The sequence below is a fragment of the Thunnus thynnus genome, chromosome 17 (assembly GCF_963924715.1).
Source record: "Thunnus thynnus chromosome 17, fThuThy2.1, whole genome shotgun sequence".
NCBI lineage: Eukaryota > Metazoa > Chordata > Actinopteri > Scombriformes > Scombridae > Thunnus > Thunnus thynnus.
In genome coordinates this window covers 4537059-4550038 of record NC_089533.1, presented here as the reverse complement: position 1 = coordinate 4550038, position 12980 = coordinate 4537059, and the positions used below count along the sequence as shown (strand labels likewise).

Genomic DNA, 12980 nt, shown 5'->3' with positions numbered 1-12980 from the left:
TGCTAAAGTGAGATCTTTTATGCAGGAATTTTACTTGTAATTGAGTATTTTTTCATTGCGGTATTGCTACTTTTACTTAGTAAAAGATCTGAGTACTTTTTTCACTACTGGGTAACTATGAAGCTTAGCTTAGCATAAAGACTGAAAACAGGGAGACAGCTAGCCTGGCTCTGTCCAAAGGTAACAAAATCAGCCTGCCAGCACCTCTAAAGCTCACTAATAAACACGTTATATCTTGTTAAAAATGACAATTTCTGGTTTTACAGGGGGGTAGGGGTTAGCAGGAGTCTTCCTGGACTTCCTGGTGTCTTAGTCGACACTGTGAGGTTGCCAGGCAACCAACAAAGACTCCAGAAAGTCACTGCGTCAGCCCAAGAACTTGTCCAACACATAAAACCCTGCGAAACCATAGTTTGGCAAATACGAAGGCAAATAAGCATATTTCCTCAAAATGTTGAACTATTTCTTTAAAGATAATGAACTTTAAAGATAAGTTTCTTTACAAGGTTATTATCAACACAAGTATGGAAAGTTAATTTATCATTCAGCCTTATTCCAAGAGCCTTTTAATTCAATTCCAGCTATTTTCAAAGAGAAATGTTATCTAACTTTTACACATAATGGGCATGATTTCTGTAGAAAGTTTTAATTGATAAAATGATAACTGAAGTATGTGAAAGATGATCAGTAATAGCTTTAGTCTGTTGAAACCTTGTTGCAGAAGGAGTGAAAACATTTAACAAATATTGAAGGAAACTTTTTTTTTTTTTTTTTAAATCTGAATGTTCTGTTAAGATAATACCAAGGGTGTGAATTCTGGATGTATTTATATCTCTTCTCATTCTCAAACTGATGTAGAGCTCTAGAGGATTTTGCAAACATGGTTCAAATAAAACCTTCAAGGTACCAGGAACAAAAATATTTTTACAAAATCCAACATGTTCAGTCGACTACTCTCCCACTTTAGATCCTGAAATCCATCAATTTTTTATGCGTCAGTTTTTTGAGATGAACTCCTTTCAGACGATTACTTTGGAGCGATGAGATCACCGTAGAGCGGAGAGAGTTTTGTTTGCAGCTGGACTGCTCTCGTCTGAGCGTGAAAATTCCTTTAGATCAGTGAACTAATCAAACGGCACATTTTTTTCTTCTTCCTCAGACTTTGCTTTTGCATTTTCAAGTAAACAGATGCTGAATATGTGCTACTAAGCGTTCCATCATGTTGCCTATTTGTCAGTCGAGTGATTTAAGCACTACAGTGGAAACATGCTGTATGCTCGTATTGTGTGGCGAGTTATCACATTTACCACATTCGGTGACGGTAAAGATGTTTTTCTTTTTTTAAGCCTTCAGAAGCTGATTTTTCAGTGAAAACATTGCAGCACCCTTTACACATATCCAGACTTCTATTTCTACAAGTATTATTGACAGGGACAAAATTCAATGCAGTTGTACTGAACACACGTGAATGCAACCTTAGGAGAAGTTATCACTGAGCGAAAGCCATATAAATGTGTCATTGGTTCCCTTTTTTCACTGTGTGGATGTGCGATAGAAAAACATGCGTCGGCGCAATCTCCTTTCAGCGCATTCGACATTCTTCTTTTTGCCTCTTCTTCTCCCTTATCAACTCAGGGCTTTGCTCTTATCTCACTGGAGCCTTGTACACAGAAAAAAATCACAGAGATGAATCACGCTGAACTACAAAGAAAGCTTTTCAGTTTTGAGACAGGAGCCCAACAGAATTTGTTCAACAAGCAAGCAAAGTCCTCCCTTGAAGAAAGCCCTTCCACTTGTAAAAAAAAAAAAAAAAATTGGTTCAAGCATGAGTGAGGTCTTTGGAAACAAGCCTAAAAGTAATATAATTAGTTGCTATTTTAATTAAACCATCTGGAGAGATGATTATGACTAAATTCAATTAGTATGGTTTATTTGCAATTTTAAATGATGGTGTGTGTGTGTGTGTGTGTGGCTCCTCTTCCATTCCGCATGTCCTTCAGTGATATCAACGAGGCAGTGATTGAGGACGCCAAAATACCTGCTCAGCTCCTCGAAGGAGGCTGTGCAAAAAGAGTGAAAACAAATCTTCTTTAGCTCTGTTGTCTTTCACCTTAATTACCCTAAAAGGGATTAAAACACATTTCAGGACAAACAAGGCACCTTAATCTTCCAAAAAAAGAAAAAAAGTAAATGAAATTGCTGCATCTCTACCTTACATTTCACTGAATCTGCTCCCAATCTCTCTCTAAAGATCACTTTATAATTGATGTTCCACCAGTTTCACAAGTGTTAGTGCATTATATGATTACAGTCTTCTCTGCTCTGTGCTGCCTGCAGTGATCAATAGCTGACACATAAATATACTGGCTATATTGAATCTAATCTAGCAGAGTGGGAGCTGGGGTTTAATTAGCCGTTGTTAGCAATTTCCTTACGTTTGTAGCTCCGCTTCACGTTTGGGACCCCTCCAGCCTCTCGCAATCATGTTAATTGTTAAGTGCCGCATTTTATCAGCACAGCGGAGTTTTAGATCGAGCAATATGCATCGCCTGTCTTAAATCATTTCCGTCACTTAAAGTCGAAATAGTGTACACTCATAAAAAAAAGCGGACCTTAAATCAAACGGCAACGAAAGGAAGTTCAAGAGGAAGAGGACGTGATGTAATTACTGAGCCCAGAAAGCTTCTATTGAAATTATTATTACCATAAATTCTCAGAGAGTGTTCGAGCCCTTTAAATACCTCGTCTGTAGAGAAAAACAGGCTTATATTAGAGACGTGCCTTTATTTCAAATTTCCCCACTTTTAAGTATATTTTATCGTATTTTAGTAAGAAGCCTCCCTGTTTTTCTCTGTTGTGGCTGTTTCTTGTTAATGCAAACTCAACACCTCCTCCTTGTTTACCTGTTGTCGTGATAAATGCTGTATAATCTCCGTTTCCACAGCAATAATTCCATCAGTACAACAACAGAATCATGTCACTGCTCTGCTGCGAAATACTGTTTCGGTGCAATCAGACTGACATTTAGGTCCCATTCATGTCTATGTGGAACGAGGCGAGACACATTCACTTCCGGTCTCGAACTGACCCGCCTCTATATGCTTTGTGCATATATTGTGAGGCTCTCCACTTTCCAGCTGGTCTGAGAGATGGGAGGCGATTTATCTCTCATGCTAATGCCATGCTAACTTCTGCGCTTTATGTTTACAACTCTACCCATGCCATTACCTGTCCTTCCTCTGCTTAGCAACATCATCCAAGTTAGTTTTTGGCAGGTCATTCTGGGTCTGACTGCAGCTTTAGACTCCCATTTTACAGTTTTTAAAGCATGCTTAAGTTACTGTCAATGAAACTCGACACTTCCTGCATTGATATTTCAAATTATAAGACTTCCAGTAGCTCAAAGCGTATATTACGTCCTGTTTCTGGTAGGATTTTAATTTGAAACATCAGCTAGTGTTGAGTTTCATTGACGGTAACTGAACTGAGCTCAGAAAAACGTCAAAGTAGAAGCAATTTGAATCGATTGGTGAATGAAAACAGTACTTTTGTCAGAAGAGAAACTCAGAGCAGCAGAGTGGTGAGTATGACATGACTCTGTTGTTGTATTGATAGATGAAAGATGCTTTGTTTGTCCCTGTGGGGAAATTGGTTTGCGGCACAATCACAAGGCATTTCATCACTGCAACACAAAAGTCACCAATAGACATACTCATACTTTAGGACAGGCCAGACCAGCTGGACATCCTTTGTGACCAAGAAGTCAACGCATGGGGGATAAGGTGCTAATGCATTACCTGTCTAAAAACGTAATGGCTTACAGAACAAATGAAAACTTGGATCTATTTTTAGTGGACAGAGGGGGGAAATATCGTCACCCAGACGGCAACAATTCAAATGAGGAGCCTCTGGTCACCCACAATGTTGTTTGCCTTCTTCATCAGTCTGTCTCTGTAGATGAGTTCCACACTTTGTAACATAATCCCCAAACAGTTTACTGGGCGTTGTCACAGTTTTTCTGACAGTCTTTTTCTGTGCCTCAGTAGCTTTGCCAAACCAGCAGATAATGCAGAAGGTTAAACACTTTTAATAAAAGCACAGTAAAACATTTGGAGCATTTTGTTGTAGACATGAAAAGATATCAATGTCTGTGTCTTAGTGCTTATGAGGTCAGTCAACAGGTCCCATTTAAGCTCATGGTTGAGCACAGTGCCAAGGTACTTGAAACAGATTGTATTGGCTCCACGTTGATAAAAGTAGGGTTGGAGGATTGCAGCACTCTAAATGGACCAATGGACATTTCCTTTGTTTGAGAGGTGTTTAAGAGAAGGTTTGACTTCTCACACCGATGTAGGAAGTAGTCAAGAACTGGCCAACGATAAGAAAATTGTAAGGAGTCCGTGAGGTATTGTGTTTGTGATACAATGTACATCTTCACCAGATGCTCAAAATAATGCTGTTGGACGAAAGTTGTTGGGTCCTATGGGTCTGAGAATTTTTGGCACAGGTACAATTGTAGATGTTTTCCACAGGGTAGGGACTTTGTGAAGATTAAGAGAAGACCTAAAAATGTCAGTAAGCACTGGTGCTAGCTGTTCCGCACAATGCTTTAAAACATTTCCATAAATATTGTCAGGGCTTGGGCTTTTTCATGGATTACAGCCTCTAAAAAAGGTGAAGAACTTCTGATTCCTTGACAGTAAAGTTGGCCTTATCACTGTTGCTATTCTCAAAGTGACAAAAAAGGGTGTTGAGCTGGTTTGCCATCTCCAGTCCCTCATTACCATGCAAGACAAGGGTAGGTTTTCCCGTGCCCTTGTGTGGAACATTAGTCATGGTTTTAATTCCTTGCCATGCCTCTCTGGGACTGCTAGATGCCAGAGAGGCCTTTATCTTTTGTGTGTAGCTGTGCTTGTCCAGCTGTATTTGTCTTTTTGCCTCTATGTGTCCCTTCTAGCTGTTTCATCCTGATTTCTTTAAGCTTTTTTCTTCTGAATTGCAAGTTTCTTTAATTTGTTAGACACCCAAGGTTATCATTAGGATAAACTTTAAAGGTCTTCGTAAGTATCACAGAATGTACATAGAAATTGGTGTAATCAAACAGTGCTATAACCTGATCACTAGTATCACAGCTATTGAAGACCTCCCTTAATGTGCAGTCGAAACATCCCTTCAGAGCCATTTTGCTGTTATTGTTCCACACTTTAACAGCCCTTTTTTGAGCCTTCCCACTCTCTAGTAGCCTCTCATAGACAGGGCAGAGATAGACCACATGTGGTTGGAGCAGGGATGCAGTGTAGACGTCGTTGACAGTTCCATAAAACATGTCTTATTATTCCTGGTGGGGCAGTCGACATACTGATAGTATGTGCGCAGGCACTTTTTAACGGAACAGCTATTAAAATCCCCAAGAATAAACTTGGGTGCATCAGGTGAAAGTGACTCAAGTTTCTGTTCAGTTCGATGTTGGGCGTTCACAGGTGCTCTCTCACCACAACTGCCCGACACCACTTGTCCCTGATGAGGAGACAGACGCCGCCGCAAGCCTTCCCAGTGATGTTGGGGTTTCAGACGATCCCGAATGCTAAGAAGCCTGAAGGTTACTGTCTAGCCAAGTTTCAGTGATAGCGAAGACACAGGCGCTCCGATACTTGTGCAGGTAGCGGGTTTTAGCTGACAGCTCGTCTGTCTTTGCTCTCGGGGACTGTATGTTGATGAGCAGGGTAGTAGGCAGGGGGAGTTTGTTTTTAAGCCTCTTCAATTGGTAACAAATGCTGCCCTTACATCCACATTTTTGCTTCATCCATAGTAGTACCTTTCTTCCAATTCATTCTAAGACAATTCAGTATCAAGTCTACAATGGCTTAATAGTCCAGAGATATTTGATTCCATAACAACAGTAAGAATTCTCTGCTGTATTGGGTTTCAAAGGCTACGCCGCCAACAACATAGCCGTGGTTGTATCCTTGGATAAAATAAGTGTTTAAAATCACCGCAAACAATCAAATTATGCACCATAAAGCAAAATCCATAATTGCTGTTTCAGTGCAAGTGAGGATTCACCCAAACAACACAATAAAACACACTAAAGCCAAGTGTGAAACACAGCAAGACAGCCAACAAACAGCGCCACAGGATAAGTGCAGTGAAAAAGTACATTATGCAGAATTTACCATTTGAGCTGTTATAGTACAAGTTATTCCATCCAGCCTCAATGTTTCTTCCCGACCTTTATTTGTTCATACCAGCTATTATTTGACACTGAGCCATAACTCCAATATCAGCTTTTATCGAGAATTTATGGTATAATCCATTCCTGCCACATTAGCATTTGAGTGTATAATCACTACAGATCTCTTGCAGTGACTGGATACTCAAGTTTGACCTATTAATGGAGCTATGGGCCACGGCTTGTCGATTGTCTGTATACTTATAGCCTCTGGTTGAGTTTGGTTGACATTTTCTGCCATAATGTCACATCTAAACTAACTCTTCAGGGAAAAATGCTGGAGCACATCGCCACAGGCCAAAGTTTGGCCTCGGTCATTAGGAATGCACAGAGCAGTGGAGATGAAACCCCTCGTGGAGGGACAATAAGGTGACATTCTGTATCCAGGCATGACATCTCTCCCAATGAGACGAGCATCCAGACAAACAATTCCCATCCTCCCTCTTCTCCACAACTCAGTGAGGCATGATATGGTCCTAAAACGGCCATTTGACCTCTGTGTTCTGCAATAATTAACTACTGCAGAGGTAACGACCCCTTAGCCGCAACACTTTATCAGAGAGCTTCCATGGTAGCATCCCCCTGTGTGCCAGAGCTGCCAAAAACAGGTAGATAAAAGTCTGCAGAGAGCTGATTGCCGCCTCTGGTTAATGCAGCCGTAATGACTTTACCATTATGAGCGTGTGTGCACACAGCGGAGAGACCAACCTGCTTTCTGGCAGACAAATTAAACGACTGGTCGCCCATTCAGGCACCACTAGCGCATGAACTGTTGAGGATTGCGGCATACTGATGAGTTCTCTCCACACTGAAGGACATCTGCACTGATGAGAGTCTGGTTTTGTCCTGTTTTTCATGAAGAAAATGAACAAAACGATTCAACAGTTTGAATAGGACTCTCCAACTCTTGTGTTGATAATGATTATTACCAGCCAGAGGGTGTAGAATAGACATAATGGAGACTAATATGTCAACATTTCCATCCCTCTTGCTTGTTATCCACTCTTATTTAGTCTTTATGTAAACATTTAAGGACAACTTTATCTTTAACTCATTAACCTAATTCGGGGTTGACATTTGCAAATGTCATAACAGAAACCCAATTAATTAACAAATCTTTAGAGCTGAATCCTAAAGTAGAACCGAGTGCACTGAATCATTAATCATCAGTGTTACTGACTGAATTAGTAGCTTTATGCATTGGAGCTTTTCCTGCTTGGAGTCCAATCTATTGAATGGCATTTTGGGAAATGTAGGAAATCACTAACTATAGAAGAATAGGCGGGTTAAAAATTTATTAATTTAAATACACACAATTGTACTTAAAGGTGTACTATGCAGGATGTGTTGATTGGTGTTTGTAAACACACAGCATTAAAAGTTGGCCCCCCCTCCCAAGCAGAGAGAGAGAGAGAGAGAGAGAGAGCAGCAGTGGTCGAGTGAGCTAGAGAGTTAAAGAAGAGAGCGAGCCACGCTAGCGAGAACAAAGCGGTGAATCAGATTAATAAAACATTATTTTCTGATTGTTTCTCAGCAGTAACGTTCCAAAGCACAAATAAAAACCTGCCACACCTATAGGTCTGGCAGCATTCCCGGATTTTGTTTGAATGCAGAGCTTCATCCTGTCCACTGTGGCCTCTCTGCTCTGCGTGTGTGTAGCTCAGCCCCGCCCTCGATCAAGCAGACACACAGACCTGCAGCTCTTTATACGTCCATGACACAGAGAGCAGAGAGCAGAGTGGAGCAGAGGAGAGAGACATGCTGTGGCTGGGGCTACACACCCACTGCCCAAAGGTTGACACCCAGAAACATCCTGCACACAGCAAAATAATATGAAAATAAGAAAATACAGGCAGACGGCAGTGTCTCTGTAGATACAAACACAGTCACACACTTCTAGTGGGTCATAAGTGATGATTGAGCGGGATTATTTTTGTCTATAGGCTACATTGTTTTTTAGGAAAATCCTGCATAGTATACCTTCAATATTGTTCAAGTATTCATGGATGTTTTTCTTACTCCTCAGGTGATAAAGACGTAGATGAATACTACACAAGGAAGCATCACCATCATGACTTTGGTGGCCGGGGTCCGACCCACATGGTGAAGCTGAATGCAGATCCCCAGCAGCACCAGCAGCGGCAGCGTCCCCACCGCGTCCAGAGGGCCATGTCCCAGGACCATGTCCTGTCTCCTCCCAGGACACCACGTCGCGGAGACTACGGTCTGTCTTCATACGGTGTCATGGCAGCTGCCGCGTACGGGAGCAGCCGCCACCTCTCAGAGGAGCAGCTACTGTCGGCGGACCGCCTCCACTCCCAGGATCCCTTACTGTCCCCTGCGATGCGGCGCGACAAGTTCCGGGAGAAGGCCATGGCACGGGCGATGTCTCACGCCGACATGCTAATGCCCACCACGCCTGTCATGGACCGCCACAAGATGACCAAGATGCACTCTCAACCCAGTGCCTCTAACGACTCCTACAACACGCTGACGGTCAACCACCAAGTGTCCACGTCTAAGAGGCAGGCATTTGCCTCCCGACGAACACACACGGTGGACCACCTACAGTACATTCCCGGCCACCACCACACATACCGCACTGCCAGTAAGAACGAGGTAACTGTTTAACTGCAGAGCGGCTGGCCGAAGGATTCCTGCAACGCACCACGGACGTCAACAGAAATCTCCAAAAATCAGCAAGTTTCTTCAGCAGAGGTGTTCTGTCTTCTTGTTAAAACAACCTCCTACATTAAAACTCTTCCTGCTTTTTAGCACAAGCTTCCTGTGTCATCCAGATTTTGGGTAACTAGAATCAACACTGGCAAAGACATTTCTCTCTTAGAGCATCATAAGGGCTTTGCGCATTGACACAAAGAGGGATCCTTCATGTCAGATGTTTGACAGCGTGAAGAAAATATTTTTTAAACTGGACATGGGACTGAAAGAGAATTGTATTAACTTTATAAATATATAAATATACTATATTTACTATTTGTATTTTCAGTCCTTGTTATAGCTTTAGAGATTCTCATTGAACGTGACTGATGTAAGCACTTCAAGTGGTGCCTCTTAAAATTCGTCCCATTTCAACGATGAAGTGGATTTGTGGGTTAAAAAGCACAATTAATGACTTCCCTTTTTTGGTTTATTTTACTCTTCTTCTTTGATAAACGGCCAGAACATATCAGCTTATTAGTGAAAACAGAGGCTATTTCTGTTGCATACAATAGATGATTGTAAATAGGCTATATTAGCAGCATTAAAACAAGAAAAGCTGGCCCTTTGGCATTATTGTTTTTTTTATTTTAGTTTTTTTCTCCCACCTGGAATCTATCATGGATTCTCAATTAATAGTTTTAACTTTAGATAAGGCAAAGTTCCCAAATTAATATTATTTCCACAGATGTCTCCAAAACATGTGGACATAATATGTATATGGGAAATTTTTTTTTTCTTTTCTAACTGTGCTTGTAGCATAGAATGATTGTGTATGAAACGATGTTTTACCACTGTCGAACGGCAGCTTCAGTCTGCAGGTGAAAATGAAAACCTAATGGTTGTTTGAATTAGCTTAAATTCTGTTCACACATTTCCTTGCTTTCTCACCTACGCCCGCCCTGCTCTGTTTGTGATTGGCCAGCTGAGGAGGTCCAGTGGTTAGTTTTGTGTGTCGATGTGTTGGCAGAAACAATCAGCACTAAAGAGGACGTCATCGTCATCATAATCGCTAGTCAATCAAGCATTAATTAAAACTGTGAACTGTTTCCCTACATGTTTTCATTAAAGCAATGCCTTATTGTATGGAATCCCATATGCTCTTAATTGAACAATCATGCTTTTGTCACATGTCTCGGCTTTTGTGCAATATATTGATCATGACTTACCAGCAGAACCAGCAGTAAAAACCTGTATAGTGTTAGATGATACAGTACATATACCTCAAAATCTCTCAATAAATTCAATTGAAGGAATCTAACATTTTGAAAGGAAAACAATCAATAGCTGGATATCATTCATATTGGAAATTTGATAAATTATTTGCATTAACTGAATTTGCTTTGTTTAAGGTTTATGAGCTCATAAGTAGGTGCTCTTGTTCTCAACAGCTCAGTCAGATTGACTGGAGAGTACAGGTCTTCACTCGGTTCCTAGTAATTGAGGCCGAATCCTGCGGAGTCAAAATTATATTCAGTCTAATTGGGTTGGTAGGGTCCCGTTGCATTGCCCCAGGTCTCGGGGATGTCCGTCGATATATCTAATACCCTAGTGGATCCTAATGGATTCTCTATCAGCTCTGATCCCATGGTGCGTCATTAATCATCACAGAAAATGTGTTTTTTGAGGCCGATGGAGACGAGAAAGAAACGACACGTATCACTGCTGTCTGTTAATTAGTGGAACATCATTCTGCTGCAACAAAGTCACCAGTAAGTCCCAAGACTTGGCGATGAAGTTCCGATACAAGTCCCAAGTCAAGGCATTTAAATCCCAAGTCAAGTCCCAAGTCAAGACAATTGATTTTCAAGTCCTAAACAAGTGTATTACTTGTCTGTCTGCTGGTGCGCGTTGCCAACCACGCCTTTCCTTCTGCTCTCGCAATGCGATTGGCGTGATTTGAAGCAAATCGGTTGAACATGAACGATTGATTCGGTGCAAACTTTGTGCAAAATTATTTTTCATCCTTGAGATAAGGAGGATACCAAGTCATTCCACGTGCGAAGGCTGAAGTCCAAGTGAATTCACGAGTCATTGGTGTTAAATCCGAGTCTATTTTGAAGTCTGTTTGGATTTTGTCAAGTCTGAGTCAAATCCACACCCCTGCTGCTGCGTCATGTCTAATTATCCTTGAGTCTGTTCAGATTGAGCCTCTTCTTTTTGTTTTTCATTAATTTGTTCATTTAGATAGATTTTCTATAGGTCTATTTCGGATCCAATATTTTGGACTTATGAAGACCTCCAGTGTAGAGTCCAAAGACCATGACAGTACAGTATGTGTGTCAAATGTTTGAGAGTCAAAAACAGTCTTAATACTAAAATCTCTCTGTAGATTTACAAGAAACATAATAGTTCCCATTGAGAAATTATAAATTCAATGCACTGTCCATTTCCAAAACAGAATTATGAAATTATGGGTATCTCTTTGTGGCAACATTAATCAGATTATAACCTGAATTTACTGTCATCAGGAACATTGCTGTTTCTATCATATCTGCTTTAGATATTTGAGTTATAGTCTGCTGTATATAAAAACTTGAATACAATGTTATTTGTGATTGGAACTGCAATGTCTCATTACACATAAATCTCTGATTTAGTTGGACTGCGCTCATGTCATGTTGTACATGTTTTCTTTAGTTGACTATCTTAATTTTTATAACAATAAATTAAAGCTTGACGACCTTGTAGGGATGTGGAAAGTTGGCCAAATGTATCTTGAGTTCAACAAATTCATTTCTTTAACTTGATGTGCTGTTTTAATTTTTTTCCGTCAGGTCTGCATTAAATGATGTCAATTAGAAATTGTCCCTTTTTTTTTTCTTAAATTATTGTCTTTGTACATATGATATGGTTTTCTTTACTGTTCTTGGAGAGTGTTTCCAGGTAATGAAGTATATTTGATAGCTATGGGTGGGGTATGGGTGTTAAGTGTTTAGTAGACTGCTTCAGACAAGTATCTGTGTCCATCCAACTAATCTTCACAAACTTCTGCTCCTTCTTTTCACTTAATTAATAATGATGTCATCCCAAGAGCCTTTTTCTCTATGTGCAATATTTCCTATTCATGCAGCATAACTCTATAGCTACTAACTCTTTTTAAAAATGTTGTGAGGTTCATTTGCTGACATAAAGGCTTTGTTGTCCTTTTGATTTAGGACTTAATTGTCTTTCATAGTCGGAAAGGAGTGTTTTTTTTGTTTGTTTGTTGTTTTTTTTTCTAATACAGCTTAATGTGGTATGAATGAAAACGGTGTCTGTGTAATTGCACAAATAATTGGAGACTAATTTAAAGGCTTCAAAAATGACAAAATACGACTGTTCCTGTGCATTTTCTGTTTGTTTACAAAATATTAAAGCACATCATGTGTGTTGTATACATCGATCTAATAATTTCATGCTCTTTTATATTTATGAAATAAGTGGTAATACAAATAGACAACAGATGGATTATGATTGAAGCCTTGGCTACTCAAGGGCAGCAGAAAGAACTAGTGAACTCAACACTGACATATTAACTTGTTGAACTTGTTAGCAAACAGTTGCTTATTTCCACATCTAGCAGTTTGGAGTCGTGTTTCTGTCCAATATTCTCTCTCTTTTAGCTCTGTTTTTGGTCTCCACCAACTCCTGAGGGAAATATCTGGCTCTTTAGCTGCTAAATGCTCCACTATGTTCACCAGCTAGTCTACAGCTAACTGTGTCTGTTTGCCGTTTGGTGCTGAGCAGGTAGTGTACAGCGGCTTTTTAGAGCTTTTTCTCTGAAAACAGCTGCCTGCTGCAGCTGAAAACAACACTATGAGAGCACCAAATCAGTAAAGTTGCAGCCAGACATCTAAACAATGAGCTGAAACTCTCTATAAAGCTCTGTAAAGCCGAGGGGAGCTGTAGAGTCACTGATAATTCTCTGTAGGTTCATCACTACGAGCCACGACACATTACACACTGACAGATCAGACATTGTTATTATGAAAAATACTGATTATAGCCGCTTTAAGTTTACATCAGTGGGTTATGGGAACTTATGTTTAGC

The 12980-nt window shown here is 40.4% G+C and overlaps 1 protein-coding gene across 1 annotated transcript; it reads left to right on the top strand.

Annotated features, from left to right (window-relative positions):
• Positions 1-7817: 7817 nt before the first annotated feature.
• On the top strand, positions 7818-12521 carry LOC137168381 (protein shisa-6). The gene has a single exon (XM_067570931.1). It carries the CDS (start codon positions 8330-8332, stop codon positions 8858-8860), a length of 531 nt encoding a protein of 176 aa, XP_067427032.1. The 5' UTR covers positions 7818-8329; the 3' UTR covers positions 8861-12521.
• Positions 12522-12980: the final 459 nt, after the last annotated feature.